General features: G+C 34.7%; 2 protein-coding genes across 3 annotated transcripts; one reads left to right on the top strand and one right to left on the bottom strand.

Moving 5' to 3' along the window:
• Positions 1-543: 543 nt before the first annotated feature.
• Positions 544-3,533, top strand: zgc:153911 (uncharacterized protein LOC768172 homolog). The gene is made up of 4 exons (XM_051125547.1): positions 544-814; positions 1,681-2,028; positions 2,137-2,421; positions 2,544-3,533. Exons 1-4 carry the CDS (start codon positions 580-582, stop codon positions 2,762-2,764), a joined length of 1,089 nt encoding a protein of 362 aa, XP_050981504.1. The 5' UTR covers positions 544-579; the 3' UTR covers positions 2,765-3,533.
• Positions 3,534-4,878: 1,345 nt separating this feature from the next.
• On the bottom strand, positions 4,879-16,809 carry si:ch211-67f13.7 (uncharacterized protein LOC565426 homolog). 2 transcript variants are annotated; one of them, XM_051125546.1, is made up of 8 exons: positions 15,082-16,809; positions 14,892-14,977; positions 13,655-13,758; positions 7,225-7,399; positions 7,038-7,155; positions 6,829-6,914; positions 6,621-6,709; positions 4,879-5,806 (listed from the first exon to the last, which is right to left on the bottom strand). In XM_051125546.1, the coding sequence occupies exons 1-8, from the start codon at positions 15,538-15,540 to the stop codon at positions 5,067-5,069; spliced, it is 1,857 nt and encodes a 618-aa protein (XP_050981503.1). In that variant the 5' UTR covers positions 15,541-16,809; the 3' UTR covers positions 4,879-5,066. The 2 variants fall into 2 exon arrangements, with proteins under 2 accessions (XP_050981503.1, XP_050981502.1); XM_051125545.1 differs by having other exon boundaries at positions 4,880-5,806; positions 14,892-15,004; positions 15,082-16,807.
• Positions 16,810-19,423: the final 2,614 nt, after the last annotated feature.

The following is a 19,423-nucleotide window of genomic DNA, read 5'->3' as shown; positions in this document are numbered from 1 at the left end:
TGTTTGCTTACCTGGTAATGTTTTTCTCATTTATAATATTTTACATAAAGTTTGTTCCCTTCGTGAACAAACGTTTCGAAAGACAACAAGTGAGTTTCGCTCACGCTGTGTAACATGCTTTTATATAAAATAATGCACCTCGGTTATTATCGGTAATTAACATCAGTAATAAAAACACATTATACACATTCAGTACTTATTTGATAATGTACTCTATTTATTGATAGGGCTTCAGCGCACAGTGTGGATTATTCTCGGTTGACAATTCTTTAGCTGTACCTACACAAAAATAATTTACCAATATAAGATTTTTTTTCCAGTTCTACAATAATTCTGTCTCTTAAAAAAAAGACCAAACTTAAGTCTGCATTGAGAATTTATGGACATTTCATAGTTAAAAAAAAAAGTGACAGCTGTTTTTTTTATATTTTGTGTTTGTGTATTTTGACTGTGTTTTGGGTTAAACCTCTTATCCATATTTTAAAATGTTTTATTATAGGTAGTTTTATTATTATTATAGGTTGTTAAAGCAGTGATTGCGTCAGAAGAGGCGGAGCTGAAGAGCAGAATATAAATACAATGGCGGCGTGGCTTGACATGTCAGAGTTCTTTAGGTCGATCGGGAGAAGATCTCTGGCGTTGATTCCGAACGGCTTCCCCGACATACCGTGGATGACATCATCTCGAAGATCATTTGGTGTGATTCAGGGATTTACAGAGGATTTAGCCTACCTGTTACCAACGGCCGTGGACCGTGATATGATCCTCAAGGTGTTCTGCCTGTCTCTCCTCCTTTTTGAAACCTCCTGTTTCAGTGAGTATTTCTGATTAATTACTGAAAGTACATTAAATCCTAAAGTGATCTTTATTAAGTCTCTCAAAAAGTCCATATTATCCAGCCAAGGTTTACTGAGCTGTATAGTTACAGAGGTCAGACTGTCGCTTGTGTATCTGATATCAATAAACACATGATTTTCCAAGAGAAAATAAATCAAGCGGGTAAACATGGCTAAGGCTAGGGATGATTTTTAAGTTTGTTTTCTCAAAAGACATGCTTCTATACTTTAAATAGAGTGTGTGTATTTTAAAACTCACGTTTTTCTCTGAACCTGAGCATGAGAGAAACAAACCCTTCTGTCACAGGACAGATTCTCTGTTATGAGTAGGTGTATAACAAGGTTTTACATGTCAATGAAAATTATTAAATGAAGAAAAACATCTGTTGTTTTTTAACTTATGCTAATTTTCAGTAGTAATTTAAATGTTTTAAAACTTTATTTTAGAGAATTATTAGAACTAATAGATATTTAGATGAGATGATCTTGACTGGACTGATTAATCAGACTGAGTTGAGGATTTTTAGCATTCCTATCAGTTTACTGGGATGTGGGAAATGACCTTTTGTGTTTTTTTTACCCCTTCCTTGTTCAGCCGGTATTCTGGAGTGTAGGTGGCGTAGGGGCTTATGCGTAAAGGAAAAACTCTTTATCTAGAAATGGATGGGGTTTCCTCATCCCCATTTGGCAATCGTACCAAGAAATACCATTAAAATGTTGTGAAATACTGAAATGATCAATCTTCTTAGCAATCCATTTGGCAAGATAAGATCTGCCAACAAAATCATAATGCAAGTAATGAGAGACTGTGAAACTCAAATGGTATTTTCTCTTCACTTTCCAGCTGAGTTTGAGATTACTGTTCCCAGAGACCCTCTGACTGGGTTTTACGGTGAGGCGCTCATCCTCCCCTGCACGTTCCCTGTGGACAGTTCGTGGGATCTGAAAAGCACCGTTATTACCTGGCAGCGTGGACTGGATGTTGTTCACAGCTTCTACTACAGTCAGGACCAGCTCGATCGTCAGAATCGGCATTATGTGAACCGCACCAGTCTGTTCATTCAGGAGATGGCAAGAGGAAACGCATCACTCAGACTGGACAAAGTCACTCCTCAGGATGCCGGTGTGTACACCTGCTCCGTCAGCACAAACACTGGCAGCCAGAAGAGGAGCTTTGGAGTGAAAATTGCAGGTAACAAAACAACATTGACCACTGTTATTAAAAAATCATGTGATCAATATCAGGGTCTAACAATATGATTGCCCTTGGTTTTAATGTCCATGTCCTGTTGTTTTTCAGCCTTCTACTCTGAACCTCGTCTGCACTTCTCCATGTTAACTGATGGAGTGAATCTGCAGGTGACCTCAGATGGGGGTTACCCTTCTCCTACACTGCAGTGGCTGATGGAGAACTCAGACATCACTAACCAGACACAAACACACATCAACCAGGACACAGAGACAGGACTTTATGTTGTGTCTAGTTTTATTAGTCTCACCGAAGTCACAAACTCCTCATTGACATTCATACTACACAACAAACCCCTGGGACAAGACATCAGGAGAGACATCCAGCTCTACTCAGGTAAGGACTTTCAAAAACATGAGCAATTTTAAAATGCATTTGAATCATCAATAACATTGAAGTGTTTAAACAAAATTGTTTTTTTTCTAATAAGTCTAATTTAATTTACTTTCTTTGTACAGATAAGAATGAACGGCAAGGAGAATCAGCATACAGATGCCATGGATGTGTTATATTGATCCCTGTTTTTCTGCTGCTGGTGATTGTTTTGACTGTATTGTTTGTGTTCATTACAAAAAGAAGAAAAAGAAGAAGAGAAGAGACCAAACAAAATGGCTTCACAGAAATGGGACTCCATACTGAAATTCAAATTCTTAATGAAAAAAATTCAATATGCCTATAATGGATGTTACAAAACCACTTCAACTAGTAGTTATCCTATTTTATGAAACTTATAAAAGCTGTTCTATGATTTTCAAGAGAATATTTTAAGACAATATTTTTTTTTATCTTGTGTACAATTAAATACACCATGTATATTTTTATGTATTAACAATGGCAGCTTTAAAAAAAAAAAAAGTGTAATGTTTATTAGTGTTACATAACCTGATCCTTTACATAACATTTATGTAACATTTCAATCCAGCATTCTAATGATCTGAAGAACAGATAACTGTAGTGTCTCTCCCATCTAAACTAAACAGATCTAATATTTTTGGTGCTAAAAACAGTCTTAACAGACCCAGAATGTGTCACTCATAACACTACGTAATGTGCATTGGTAATTGTTTTACTTTGCAAATTCAAGATTGAGATCATTTCCATTAGTGTTTTTTGTTATTCGTAAATGTGTTTGTGTAGTCCTATGCAATTGGAAAATATTTTTCATTTGTTTTTGTTCACCTGCAGGCAAGGTGACATTTCAGTACATTAACACCATGTTTGCTACACTGTTTATTTTCAAAAATGTAATTTTGTGTTTTTAGAGTGTTTTTCAAATTCATTAAACTTTTTTAATAGTAAACTTTATTGAATTGAGAGTTCGATTAATATGGACTGTGTAAAACCACTAGTGATATTAGTGATAGTAGTATTCCAGATGTTCTATTCAGAATACATACTTACACCTGTAATAGGTGCATCTTAAAAAAATAAAAAAAATTTGCAAAGTATCTCACCTGTGTTATTTCATAGATCATAGAAATGAACGTTGGTTAGTGGTAATGGAAACCCACTAATCTGATAGTATTGTTCGCACAATCAAGTTCATTCTAAATTACAACCATTACAGTCCTGCTGTAGAGATTATCGCACTAATAAAAAAGGTCAGGGTGGGTGAGGACCACACAATAATGTCTTTTTATATCCACAACTGACGTGATGCAGACGGGCGTTCCATTTAATAATATTTAGTTTGAATACACCCAGAAGTTTTTGAAATGTCATTGTACAGACAGCAAGACCAAACGTGCGTATGAACACCCATAATGACATTACACAACAGCTTCTCCTCAGAATCACAATTAACAGGATTCTGATTCAAGAGTTGAAAAGGCTTTGTTTGAACATGAAGAAAAAGGTATTAACGGGAAACCATGTAACAAAAGAAGTCAGGGAAAGCAAGTCAAGACGAGCGTTTGAGATTAAAAAGTATTTAAATTGTTTTTTTTTTTTTTTATGAAAATAACCGATTGTTTACAACCGCATTTGGGATCGTTTGAAGCCGCGTTTAAATTGCATTTTGGAAGTTCAAATTTGGGGCACCATATCAGTCCATCAGTCCAATCTTGGATGACAAGGGGTTGAGTACGTTATCTGTAAATTGCTGTTCAAAGACTCACGTACAATGTACTCACCCCCTTGTCATCCGAGATGTTCATGTCTTTCTGTCTTCAGTCTAAAAATTGTTTTTTTTGTTTTGTTTTTTTGAGGAAAACATTTCAGCATTTTTCTCTATATAATGGACTGATATGGTGCCCCGATTTTGAACTTTCCAAAATGCAGTTTAAATGCGGCTTCAAACGATCCCAAATGCGGTTGTAAACGATCCCAGCTGAAAAAGAAGGGTCTTATCTAGCATAACAATCAGTTGTTTTCATAAAAATAATACAATTTCTATACTTTTTAATGTCAAACGCTCTTCTTGTATTACTCTGCCTGGACTGTTTTTTTTCTGGTTCATGGCAGTTAGTGTATGTCGAAAAACTCGTATCTCATGTTCTCCCTCAACTTCAAAATCGTCCTTTTACCTTTTTTGTTAAGGGTGTTTGATCTTTGCATGTTCACTTTGCAAAGACTGGGTCGGTACTTCTGCAGCGATGTAGGATGATTTTGAAATTATTTTGGAAGTTGAGGGAAAAAATACAATTGGAGTTTTTCGACATATCCTAACGGTCTTGAGTCAGAATACACAGTTCACAGAGAGCAAGTCAAGATGAGTGTTTGAGATTAAAAAGTATTTCAATTGTATTTTTTAAAATAAAAATAACTAATCGTTTTGCTAGATAAGACCTTTCTTCCTCGGCTGGGATCGTTTACAACCAGAAAAACAACCTAAAGCCTTGACTGGCTTCAGTCAAGAAAAGGAATTTCATGCACTACTTGTTTTTCTTAGGAAGCATTGCATGGTTCTTTGTTTCCTCATGGTTTATTCATCAATTAAACACACACAAAAAAACAGACATTTTCTCACAAGTTCTTTTGAATCACATTCCATCTGAAAAATAATAATCATCTGAGTCTTGCGTGAGGTTTAGTTTTTTCACAACACCCTGTTCTATCAGCTCATCAGAATCAAGTGGAAACACTTGCAAGCCCAAGCCTTCTTTTTTATTTTCATAAGAATTATTTTCCTTTGAGGTGAAGTATGGCGGAAACACCTCACCCAGCTCCCGGTCTCCCATTGTCGATTCATCTATATCGGAATGCTCTTTCATGATTTCACCGACCATAACTGGTGTCTTTGTGGAACCTTTGCCCTCCTGAACTTCTTCCATTCTCTGAATCTTCTTCTGTGAGTAACTGGAACCCTTAATCACATTCTGCATCTTCCTGTCTCCAGACCAGCTCAAGGATGCAACGTCAAGCTTCTCCATGGAGTCTAAATCTGGTCTTTCAGATCCTACAATACTCTTACTGATTGCAATAAAAATCTCCACATACTCATTTTTCTCTTCCTCTATCGCTTTCCTTTCCTCCTCAGTGGTGATTTGAGATGTGTGCTGTCTCTTATCATGGTCATCATCAGAAGATATCAGCGTAACAGAGGCTACAAAGTCCTTGTGGGTGTAGGACCTCTGGGGCTCTTTGGCCATTTTGGCTTCAAACCAGATAATGTCATCATTTCTATGAGCCACGAGTGTGGAGTCCAGAGTTGAGGAAGCCAAAGTTGAGAGATCAGAAGTTACAGGGTCAGAGAAGAGTACTTGATCACTGCTCACAAACCCTGATGCACAGAAGGGAAAAAAAAAAAGAACTTTTTCCTCCTTGACCTTTATTATTGTGCAGCTGAGAGTGAGCTGTCATTTTCTGTGTAATAATTTCACCAAGTTAACCTACAACATAAAAACCTAACATTTTACTAAATACTAATCCATGTGTTAAAGCTATAACCTTATACCCATAAATATATAGGAAATGCTGAATAGCTTCAGATCAAATAGTACAATTAAATTAAGGAAAAAGAAAAGGTCAGTCCATAACATCCCCCAAAAAATAAATTAAATTAAAATGTATTACGATTTCACTGATGTTTGTACACTAATGACAAAATCTACTGAAAATATTTTTACAGTAATGAATATAATTCTGAATTAAAACATAAATGTTAGTCAGAAAGCGTAAACTTAAAAAGTTCAGTTAGTTCGCCAAGGCAACATTAAAAATTTTTCGTAGTAAAAATAAACAAGCAAAATAGAAAAGACATTAATAAAATGACAAATGCACATAAAATGACAAATTAAAAATTCAAATAAACTGAAGATATAAAAATAAAAAATAATTTAAAACAAATGTTTTAAAGAGCATTTAAATAACACCAAAAATTACTTTTTTGCCTTGTAATATGTATTCTTGAACATTTTTCTGTGTATATCATGTGCATATTTTTTGTCTTTCCTTTAATATGACCTTTTTTTAGTGGATACAACTAATTAACACATGTTTTTGATGTCTGGTGCAGTCATCTGAAAGTCTTTTTTGACCAGCATACTAAGAAATAAAGTGATGACTAATATCCTTATTTTTAAGTATTTACTTGCCTTCATATGTTTTGCGTTTGGTTTTAGTCTGGTTGCAGACTGAATCACAGCAGTCACAGATCGAATCTTGACCAAACACAGAAATCCATCTAGCAAACGAAGCAAATATTTTAGTAGAACGGTTATGATTAAATTGTTTTTATATGACAGAAACGAGTAATTCATTATCTTTACAACAACGAGAGGACAGAAGTCTAGTCTTGTTAACCTTTTATCTGTGTGGCTGTAAAAACAAGACTTGAGCATTGGACTAGGGCCTCCGCCAGAAACAGAGAGTTCACAATGGAGTGCAACCTACAATAAATCACAGACAATGAGATAAATCATACAATGAATGAATGCATCACAAAACAACACAGTACAGCACTGTTTTGTCTTTAGAAATGTATAAACAGTGAGTTAAACGTACAAACACACCTGGGCCTCTGGTGAATCAGTAAACTGAAAAGCACCAAAGGAAAACTGAACAACATTGTCTGCCCTGGAGAACCTGAATCTTGAAGCACCTGAATTTATCCGGCTTTCCTGTAGACACCTGAATGCGTGCGAGACAGTCTTGGTGTTTGATAATTGTTCCACAAAGTCAGCGTTTTGCTCCACTCACCCATAATTGTCTATGATGCTGTGTTTGGTGGCTTGACTCAAAGTGTTGACTGTAGCCGCATAACAGCTGTTTATAAAAAGCTTGACCCCATGGTAATGATGCCGTGTGGAGACCTGCACATTCACCTGCTGACCCAGCAGGTACACAGCGGATCTGACTGGAGAAGACCAGGAGTCTACAATGTAGATACATCAGACCAGGTAAGTGTCAAACTCAGTACCTGGAGGGTTTACTTTTTTTTTTTTTTTAAAGAAATAAATCAAAAAGATATTTTCAAAAACAACAATGGAATAAAATGCAAAAATTATTTCAATATCATTTTCATAAACTGAAATTTAGGGTTTGGGACAGTCACCTCCCAATTAAAGGAACACTTTTTTTTTTTGAAAATAGGCTCATTTTCCAACTTCCCTACAGTTAAACAGTTGAGTTTTACCGCTTTTGAATCCGTTCAGCCAATCTCCGGGTCTGGTGGTAGCACTTTTAGCATAGCTTAGCATAGACCATTGAATCTGATTAGACCATTAGCAACTTGCTCAAAAATGACCAAAGAGTTTCAATATTTTTCCTATTTAAAACTTGACTCTTCTGTAGTTACATTGTGTACAAAGACTGACGGAAAACGAAAAGTTGCCATTTTCTAGCCCGATATGGCTAGGAACTATACTCTCATTCCGGAGTAATAATCAAGCAACTTTGCTGCCGTACCATGGGAAAATATAATATAAAATATTTTCAGGCGCTGCGTAATTTCATTGCGCCTGCTGCACCCATGGTATGCCAGCAAGACCACCATAGTATGATTAAATGTACGCTTTTTGTACTTTTTTGCCTTGAAATATGTATTCTTGAACATTTCTTCTGTGGATATCAGGTTTCTTGTCTTTCGAAGAAGACCAGGAGTCTACAATGTAGATACATTAGATCAGGAGTGTCAAACTTAGTACCTGGAGGGTTTAGTTCCAACCCTGCACCAACACACAAACCATGTAGTTTTCAAATAAGCCTGAAGGACTTGATTAGCTAGATTAGGTGTGTTTAATTAGAGCTGCAACTAAACTCTGCAGGGCTGTGGCCCTCCAGGAACTGAGTTTGACATCCCTGCAGTAGACTATTAATGCGTAGGGGAGCGCGGGGCACAGACTAACGCAGGGTTAGTTGTAACACACGTGGTTCAAATATTTCCACATGGGGCTGGGCGATAATTCGATAACGATAATTTTCTCGATAAAACAATATGAGGAGTTCGATAAATGTTTGATAGAACTTTTATGTGCCAAAAGCGGAACGAAACAGCGCGACTTATTTGAAGCATTTATTATCTCGATGCGGCGCGGACGCGTCTGGAAAAACCAAGCGCGTTGTACCGCATGCGCGTCCCTTCCGTTATGAGCGCAGCTGCCGCGCGCCGACATTTGAAATAACGAACGTGAACGCGCAAAAGACGCGATATGTGAAGGGCTCCGTCACACGTGCACTAAACAGCGCTGTGAGATCCAGTGTGAAACACTTGAATTCAGCGATGAACACAAATGACTCTGATTCAAACTAGTTTAAAGCTGTGTGCAACGAGACAGTCAGAAGGCTTTTCAATCTATACATCGCCATCATTTACCATTAATTTACTGTAGTAACACTGCACTGCATCATGGTATTGTGGCAGCAATGTGGGATATTCACATTGAATTTTATTACAGGAGTAATGGTATATAATTATAGTATGTATGTATTTGTGATTAAGCTGTAGCATGTGTGCATTTATACTGAATGTTTTTAGACTACCGTTTTTCATACAAATAGGCTACCTATAAAACCATGTAGTTATATTTTTACCATGGTATTGAGGTACCATTATGTGTGGCTTTAACTGTGTTTATCATGTTTTAAAATGTATGCTTGCTACTATGGGAGACCAATGCTTAATAAAAAAAAAAAAAAACAGTCAGAATGAATTTAACCATATAAAACTGAGGTTGCTACAGTTTTTACAGAAGTTACTGATTGATAATGAACAAAAATTTACCTCTGCATCCTCAAGCTACTATCAAATGTGCATTTCTAAGAGACAAAAAAAAGTGATGTTATTATTATTATTATTATTATTATCATTATCAGACAGACACCCAAACCTGTTTCTTGATTTGAAACAATATGTGACCCTGGACCACAAAACCAGTCATAAGTGTCAATTTTTCAAAATTGAGCTTTATACATCATCTGAAAGCTGAATAAATAAGCTTTCCATTGATGTATGGTTTGTTAGGATAGAACAATTTTGGCCGAGATATAACTATTTCAGTATGTGGAATCTGAGGGTGCCAAAAAAAATCAAAATATTGAGAAAATCGCCTTTAAAGTTTTCCAAATTAAGTTCTTTGCAAAGCATATTACTAATCAAAAATTAAGTTTTGATATATTTACAGTAGGAAAATTACAAAATATCTTCATGGAACATGATCTTTACTTAATTTCCTAATGATTTTTGGCATGAAAGAAAAATCAATAATTTTGACCCATACAGTGTATTTTTGGCTATTGCTACAAATATACCACAGCACCTTAAGACTGGTTTTGTGGTCCAGGGTCACATATAACTCATTAGAACATGCAGAAATTAATTTTTCTGTTTAGATATTTATTTTGTTAAGGAAAATTAATGGTCTGGCTTCTACAACTCTCACTTTGGAGCAAAAATCTGACTTTAAACTGGAAAGAAGTAAAGATTTGACATTTATCGTGATAATTATCGATATTGACTGATATGAAAAAAATTATTGTGCTAATTTTTTTGCCCATTTCGCCCAGCCCTATTTCCACACATGCAAGCATAACCAAATTTAGGCATTTACTAGTTGCCATAGCAACACTATACAGAGAAAAAAGTGCGCTGAAATTCAAAAGCCTTTTGAAGATATCACTATATATTTATTTTACCATAGGAAAAGTACATTTCTGGCTGAAGTAAATTTTCAGCTCAGTTTTTAGTATTTATTTAAAATGAGACAAATCTGCTATTATTTTAGTCTCCAGTCTTTTATTTATCAGTTTAGATAGTTTATTAATGCTCAGTGTTGGGGAAAGTTACTTTAAAAGTAATGCATTACAATACTGAGTTACTCCCTAAAAATGTAGAATGTAGAATGTAGAAGCCTTTTCACACCAAAAGCCACAGGCTTTGAGAAAAGTAAATTCACGTCTGTACAGTAGACCACAGAGAAAAAAAAAAAGTCAACTCTACAGCAATAAAAAAACAAATGTTAGATTATTTTGAGTAATTTTTGCTTATTAATACTGAATTGGATCATCGAAGGTCAGCAAAGACATCGGTTAATTAAATGGGATTAAATGCATTTTTAAAAGGGATATTTATATTCTTTAACATATACTCTAGTTGACTCACTGTTTTTATTAATTTTGAGGAATTCTAATTCTGTTTTTTGTGAGTGAATTAATGCATGTTCAAATTTATTCTAGAACTAACATCTTACTCCTGATTTCTCTCAACATGGGGACAGGAGAACTTTTAATCAATATTTGAAAAAAGTAACTCAGATATTTTCTTGTCATTTAAAAAGTAATGCGTTACTTTACTAGTTACTTGGAAAAAGAAATAATATTACGTAACTCGCGTTACTTGTAATGGATTATCCCCAACACTGTTAATGCTTGGCAAGCCACCAGATGACACTAATCAGTTTTAAATTCCAGTCTCGCTGATGGGGAATGTTGTAACACTGCGTTACTATCTGCCCCGTTATTAATGAGCTATGCTATTCTATGACATTAGCAATGTAGTTTTCACTATTAACTTTCATGGATTTTAAAAAGAAACCACAAGAAACCGGTGAAAAAAGACTGAAAATCGATGTTTAATGTTCAGAAATTATTATTTCAAGAAATGTAAAGCATTTTGGCTCATTATGTGTCTCGTGTTCTATGAGAGCTGTGTTTGGAGGGAGGGGAGTGTTTTTTTGAATGTCTGTATGCGTTTCAACTATTTGCGCACATTGTTTTGAACTATACTGTATAGCTGTGTTTTGCGATCAGGGCCGTCCCACACATGGTTGCAATGTGTTCGTTGTGAAACTCAATTTTTTTTTTTTTTTTTTTTTTTTTTTTTTTTTTTTAAAAGCCATTATTTTATTTGAAAAATGTAATCATTTTATTTTATTGACAAAATATTTTAGTTTGTTGTGTATATTTTTTTCATGTAATCAGATAACAGTTTAAGCTGTTGTGTTACACCCACAATGTAATGTTAAAATGTTGTCACATTTCACTTCCTTTCTTTTGAGGTAGATAACCAAAAAAACGTATACACTGCAATTATGAAACAAAGTGACATATTTGTACTAGACAAGTGTAAAATTAATGTGGATAAAAAATTATACTCTGAAGCCCCATGTGGATTTACACAAACTGAGAAATTCAAAAAAATGTTGGGTTGTTCCTGGCACTCCGCTAGTACTCTGGTTTACGGATTAAATCAGGGTTGGGTCAAACTTCAAAGCGTGGGAACGTAACAAAAAAAATGCTTCTGGGCAAGTCAAAGTCACAACATGATCTTGTCTTTCTAATCTTTGAAATGAAACTCCTCTAATCTCATCTGTTGCGTGCTTACAGTGCATTACATAAGGCAGAGTTTTAAACTCTTTTTATCCTACCTGCAACTGACAACATAATTAAAATTTTCAACTTCCAAAAATTTTTACTGAATTAAATTGAATTATTGTTTTGAAGCTTTTAATATTATTATTAGGGCTGTCAAACGATTAATGCGATTAATAACATACAAAATAAAAGCTTGAAATTGACTAATATGTGTGTGTGTACTGTGTGAAATTATTATGTATATATAAATACAAACACATTCATGTATACATTTAATAAATATATTTAAATAAATAAAAATTAAGTATTTATTATAATATTTGTAGAATATATAAAAACATTTTGTACATAACATATTTATCTTAAATATATACATTAATTTGTGTGTATTGCCCAAAATGCTGTGAAACCCCAATAGGGTCTTGCTGCAGACATGCACCTGCACTCTCAGACACCTGCACTTTTTATTATATATTTATTTATTTTTTAATTTAAAAAATAATAATAAAATAAATAAATAAAACAAAGTAAAAATAAAATAGACTGCAAATGACATCACTTCCGGAAGTGCAGTTGTCTGAGAGTGCAGGTGCATGTCTGCAGCCAGACCCTTCTCGCGAAACTGGTAAATGTTGATGGATTGCGATGAAATCCATCAACGTGTCTGACCTTTATTTTGCACACAAAACGATGATAAAAGTGAACAAACTGATCTTACTGCACCTGTATGCAAGCGTTGCTATAAATCGTGTGTTGCCACAGGAGACACACATTAAATCTTGCAAAGCATTTGTCACTTGCTCATCCTGATCTTTTCCGCGAATTTAGAGATCAACAGGTGAGTGCATCATTCATAAGTCCAGTTTTAATTAACTTTTATTCACAACAGATCAGAGGCGAACAGTAGTAAAGTATTTTTTTTACTTTACTCAAGTAAATGTAAAAAGTATCTGTAGTTTATTAGAGTGTTTTTCCTTTGGAAACATTTTACTTCACTACATTCCAAAGCATAATGTCATACTTTTTACTGCACTACATTTCATATAATGAAAGTTGTTTGTTTTTCCTTTAATACCTATAATACTTATTGTACTCAAGTAAATCTTTGAATTACTTTTACTTGAGTAAAAGTAAGAAAGTAATAGATTTCTAACGTAGTTCAGTAAAAAGTACAATGTTTTGGAATGTTGTGAAGTAAAGTTTTCTAAAGAAAAACTGATGAAACACAGACACTTGAAAAGTACTTTTAAAGCAGAGTAGGTCAACATTAGACTGTTAGAATAATATTTTACAATAAAGCAACCTTTGTTAAAATTCATTAGGTAAGCTGAGTTAACAGTATTACAGCACTTATTAATCCCGGTCAATAATTATTTATAAATGATAAATGAACTAATACATGTTTTGTATGTTAACATTACTTACTAAATTGTTTTCAATTCACTTATCTTTTGAGGCTGAGTATTTGTCACATGTGGTATCGATTTAGTATCGATACCGAGGTATTAGATTCTGGTATTGTACCGAAGCCAAAATTACGGTTTCGAGCCATCCCTATACATAATAATTACACACAGTACACACACATATATAAGGCAAACTCAAACTTTTAATTTGTATCCGATTACTCGTTTGACAGCCCTAATTATTATATAATAATAAAACTGGCAAGAAATCTCTGTAGATGAACATATGCAATGATTGCATATGTAATCTGTCAAGGGGAGACTAAAATATATAAGACAGTTATTGCATAATGATAATGTGATAAAGTATTTGTTCATAAAAATACTGCTCGCCGTGTGACCCGTGGTCTTACCGTCCATCAGCTGAATCTGAAACTCAGCAGATCTGGTCCTGATAATTTTGCGCAATGGTGTCCGTGATGTGGGACTCATCACCAGACTGTGCACATGATGTTCCCTAAAAAATAAACAACACGATAGACGAAAGTCTATTTTGCAATGGTTTCCACTGAGGTTAAGTTTTAATCATTTTCATTTCAGAAGTAAAATATGGTCTATGGTAAACATAATTTGGCTATACTTGTACATTTGTACAACATAAACTGCATGCATTTTGGAAAATTACATTTTTGGAAAAAGTTGCCATCTGCCACCATGGTTTTTAATCATTTAGCAGTTTTGATTTATATGCTGTTTATTGTTGATGATGATTGCTTTATTCTTCATACGCATCTGCTTACATAAAGCATTGGGAAGTAACTAGTTAGTCACGTAATTTAATTACAAAATAAACGTAAATATAATCTGTTACAATTACTGAGAAAAAGTGTCTAATTAAATTACAGTTACATAAAAAATGTTAACAATTACAGGTGGTTACATCTGAATATTTTCACACTCATACCGATTTGATTGATTTCTTTCCAAAATTGCATTGGCTGCTCTTAAATATGAGACACCAATGTTTCAGGAGTTTAAGATACAGAACAGGGCACATGCTTATTTGATAACTGTTTTATTTGCTATTTGGGTATATGCTTTAAGATTAAGAGTTTTTTCCAAAGCATTGTGAGCAGTGTTTCCTGCCATAGCTACGCAAAGATCTGATTTGAAAAACAGTATCATAGCTATTAAACTATATCTTGTTATGACTTTAAATATGTATTTAACCTCAGAACCATCTGAAAGTAAAAAGAGGTGCTAAAGTCTGATTTTGTGGTGTCTGTGTTGTAAAATTACATCTTAATTCAAAGTGATGATTTTGAAAGCCTAATCAGTGTTTAGTGCTAGACTACTGTAAGGTTAACCTGCCTGCTTTAAATGTTTGAAAATGATTAACAGTTGAAAACATTTGTTAGAAATTTAGAAAAATAATCAAAAAGTTATCAGTTACCTTACTTTCATAAAGTAACTGAAATAGTCACACTACTTGTTACATTTTAAATAGGTTAACTTGTAATCTGTAACCTACATTTACAAAGTAAACTTCCCAACAAGTGCTTACATATGGGTTTATTGTTTCGCGTTTTCAGTGTGGTTTTACGTAAGGCAAAAGTTATTTTTACTCAGAATCGGAACATGCTGATTTACCTTTTATAGCGACACTCCACGCCCACGTTGACTCGGTGATGGTGGAGGGAGTTTCGGTGCGACAGCGGCACGTAGTGAAGAACATACTTGTAGGCAACATAATCAGGGAACACCTTTTAGAGATGAGGCATGTCATCATTTGGCAATGATAAATTCCGACAGATTCACATTCCTTTGAAATGACGCTCACCTGTTGTTCGCCTTGACAGTCGTTGAGCGCGTATGTGAAGAGCAGGTCGTTCTGCGGCTCGAGGACGCCGTTACTTTTGCAGGTTTCTCCGAGCGTCAGCTCCTCTGCGGCGGCCGAGAAACCGTAGAAGTTCCTTTTCACCCTTAAAACGAATCCGGAACGTGAGCAAGTCACCGCCACATCCGGGAGCCGGGTGAATGTCGGCAGGTGATCCTCTCCAGGTGCTCCTCTCGTAGGTGTTCGGCCACGGATCCGCAGGACAGGCACCGGCCTCTGGCGCGTGTTTGTGGACGGATCACGCACTAGAAGTTTCCCAGAGTGTTTCTCGCGAGCTGTTCTTGGGCGGTCGGTTCTTTCATCTAATACAGATGAAGATAAGACGCTGTTCAGCAATGTTGGGCTGGAGAAAATGCACAGAATCGAACATAGAATTACGCGAGTTATGCTGTTCACTTTCATATCAATTATCTGTGTATCTATTAGTACGTTTTTATTATCCTTTACGTATCGTTTTTCCTAACAGGTGGAAACTATACGATCAAAAAGGCCTTTTGAGAAAGGTTTGGCTTGTGATCAGATGTGATTGGTCTATAATCGGTGATTTGTAGTTGATTTCCGCTCGTATTGCGCAGTATTGGTCACTAGAGGACGCCACAGAATCACAATGTGTCTGTGGTCTGTATAAATACCTAAACTTGTGGTCATGGCCACTTGAAATGCTACAGATAGTAAATGTGCAAGACTTTCCCAGATGTGATAATTCCAAAGCTCAGTGGAATTAAAACACATTACTCTCACTCTCTATCTAACACCGCATTGGATTGGTATTTAATGACTAGGGTATCCCATCATTCATCCTGTTCCTGAACTCACATGCAAAAAGGAAAATGTCAGTAAGTTATGTTATGTTCTGCTGGTGTTTGTGGTTTTGGCAAATAATCTTCCAATAAAACCGGTAAATCTAGAGTTCGTTCTGCTGAACAAAGCAAGACAATTTCCATAGAGACTCTTTTCACACATTTCTTAAATTCATCTCATTTACAGGGAGAAATAAACTTCAGGTCATAATATTATACAGCTATTTAGCATATCATTTCCATGGTCCATTTGCATAGCCACTTTGTTAAGACTGTCTTAACTAGTTTGACCAAAAGTTAGCCAATCAGTCTTAATAATTAGCCTTACTTTTCTGATTCAGATTGGGCCAATCTACCTTTTTGTCTGACATTAAAAAGTTAAGACCAGTCTTGAAGAAAACAAATTAGATGAAGATGACTTTTACCACTAGTTTCAGCAGTTTATGCAACCGACCCCATAGCTTCTGTATTGAAATTCACAGTCTGATCTGCTTCATGTGCACACTCATTTTTGCCACGAACACGTACAGAGATAATGACATTTCATGTTGGAAAATGCTGCACCAATGAACATTAATTTTTTTTCTTCTGAATGTTCCTTTAGTCTTTAGTAAACTTACTTTGCAACTCCATCATCTCATGCTAGAAAGAAGAGATGCTTTGCTAATACTTTTAGGGCAAGCGCTGAATCTGAGCTGAGATCGCCCTCCAGCGGCGAAACGTTAAATCCAGCGTTTATGGTTTTTATCTGATGTCGGATTAGTTTTATGAATTTGTAGACATTTTAATGAGACACTTGTGTAATTAATAATGGCCTGTTTAAACAATTTATATAAAACAAGCAAAACAAGCCCTGCAAATTAATAAAAGAACATAAATTATACAGACTCATCATATTTAATGGTATTGGACAATTGTACTTATAAAAGCCGGCAGCCGGCTATTTTTTTTTTTTTTTTTTTTTTTTAACCGATTTCAGTTCTGGATGTGCACAAAATTAATAGTGAACTAATTGAATTCATTATTTTATTTTCAAATAGTTTTTTTTTTTTTTTTTTTTGGAAATCTTCTGAAAATCCTTTCCTGTAAATATAATTACTAACTTATATTCAAGATCTGATTTTCTAAATAAGTCATGGCCATAAACTGCATGACCTTTAAAGACTTCCAGAGGAGTATTTTACTTAAAGGTGTGATTCTCTTCTATTCCTGTCATAATCAAATTAATTATGGAAAAGTCCTTGAAGTCCTGAAAAAAATTATCACTGATTACCTAATTTTAGTTTTCAAGTCATAAATACTGTTATGTTTACTGAAAAATAGACATACACTTTTCATGAAAAAATGAACTATTTTTTCTGATTAGTAGTTTGTCTCTTTCACTTTCACTATGTTACTGACACTACAGGCACAGACTGTTCTTGTTAAACCAGTTTACATCAAGGTGGCGCCTAAAATACACCCATACTTTGCATGCAAACTCAGATTTCAAAGTTCGTCAGGTGCGATCAGGACAGGATGTCTGCTGTTGATCTGCTCGGACGGCATCATCACTAAGCTCATCTGGTCCGATCAGGCATTTACAACAGCCATGGACTGTATGAACCTGAAACTTTTCAGCTTAGCTCTCCTTTTCAAAGCCTCCTTTTTTAACAGACCCAGAATGTGTCACTCATAACACTACGTAATGTGCATTGGTAATTGTTTTACTTTGCAAATTCAAGATTGAGATCATTTCCATTAGTGTTTTTTGTTATTCGTAAATGTGTTTGTGTAGTCCTATGCAATTGGAAAACATTTTTCATTTTTGTTCACCTGCAGGCAAGGTGACATTTCAGTACATTAACACCATGTTTGCTACACTGTTTATTTTCAAAAATGTAATTTTGTGTTTTAGACAGTGTTTTTCAAATTCATTAAACTTTTTTAATAGTAAACTTTATTGAATTGAGAGTTCGATTAATATGGACTGTGTAAAACCACTAGTGATATTAGTGATAGTAATATTCCAGATGTTACATCAGAATACATACTTACACCTGTAATAGGTGCATCTTAAAAAAATAAAAAAAATTTGCAAAGTATCTCACCTGTGTTATTTCATAGATCATGATTGTACACATACATCTAGTTTTTCTTCTTTTAAGAACGTTGGTTAGTGGTAATGGAAACCCACTAATCTGATAGTATTGTTCACACAATCAAGTTCATTCTAAATTACAACCATTACAGTCCTGCTGTAGAGATTATCGCACTAATAAAAAAGGTCAGGGTGGGTGAGGACCACACAATGTCTTTTTATATCCACAACTGACGTGATGCAGACGGGCGTTCCATTTAATAATATTTAGTTTGAATACACCCAGAAGTCTTTGAAATGTCATTGACAGCAAGACCAAACGTGCGTATGAACACCCATAATGACATTACACATGAACAGCTTCTCCTCAGAATCACAATTAACAGGATTCTGATTCAAGAGTTGAAAAGGCTTCAACAGCGTAACAGAGGCTACAAAGTCCTTGTGGGTGTAGGACCTCTGGGGCTCTTTGGCCATTTTGGCTTCAAACCAGATAATGTCATCATTTCTATGAGCCACGAGTGTGGAGTCCAGAGTTGAGGAAGCCAAAGTTGAGAGATCAGAAGTTACAGGGTCAGAGAAGAGTACTTGATCACTGCTCACAAACCCTGATGCACAGAAGGGAAAAAAAAAAAAAAAAAGGTCAAAGGAGAGTGAGCTGTCATTTTCTGTGTAATAATTTCACCAAGTTAACCTACAACATAAAAACCTAACATTTTACTAAATACTAATCCATGTGTTAAACCTATAACCTTGTACCCATAAATATATAGGAAATGCTGAATAACTTCAGATCAAATAGTACAATTAAATTAAGGAAAAAGAAAAGGTCAGTCCATAACATCCCCCAAAAAATAAATTAAATTAAAAAGGTATTACGATTTCACTGATGTTTGTGCACTAATGACAAAATCTTTTTACAGTAATTAATATAATTCTGAATTAAAACATAAATGTTAGTCAGAAAGCGTAAACTTAAAAAAAAGTTCAGTTAGTTCGCCAAGGCAACATTAAAATTTTTTCGTAGTAAAAATAAACAAGCAAAATAGAAAAGACATTAATAAAATGACAAATGCACATAAAATAAATAATTTAAAACAAATGTTTTAAAAATAACACTTAATGCATTTAAATAACACCAAAAATTACTTTTTCGCCTTGTAATATATATTCTTGAACATTTTTCTGTGTATATCATGTGCATATTTTTTGTCTTTCCTTTAATATGACCTCTTTTTAGTGGATACAACTAATTAACACGGGTTTTTGATGTCTGGTGCAGTCATCTGAATGTCTTTTTTGACCAGCATACTAAAAAATAAAGTGATGACTAATATCCTTATCTTTAATTATTTACTTGCCTTCATATGTTTTGTGTTTGGTTTTAGTCTGGTTGCAGACTGAA

Source organism: Labeo rohita, chromosome 13 (genome assembly GCF_022985175.1).
Source record: "Labeo rohita strain BAU-BD-2019 chromosome 13, IGBB_LRoh.1.0, whole genome shotgun sequence".
Taxonomy (NCBI): domain Eukaryota; kingdom Metazoa; phylum Chordata; class Actinopteri; order Cypriniformes; family Cyprinidae; genus Labeo; species Labeo rohita.
The sequence above is the reverse complement of the archived record's forward strand: the minus strand, read 5'-3'. Positions and strand labels throughout refer to the sequence as shown.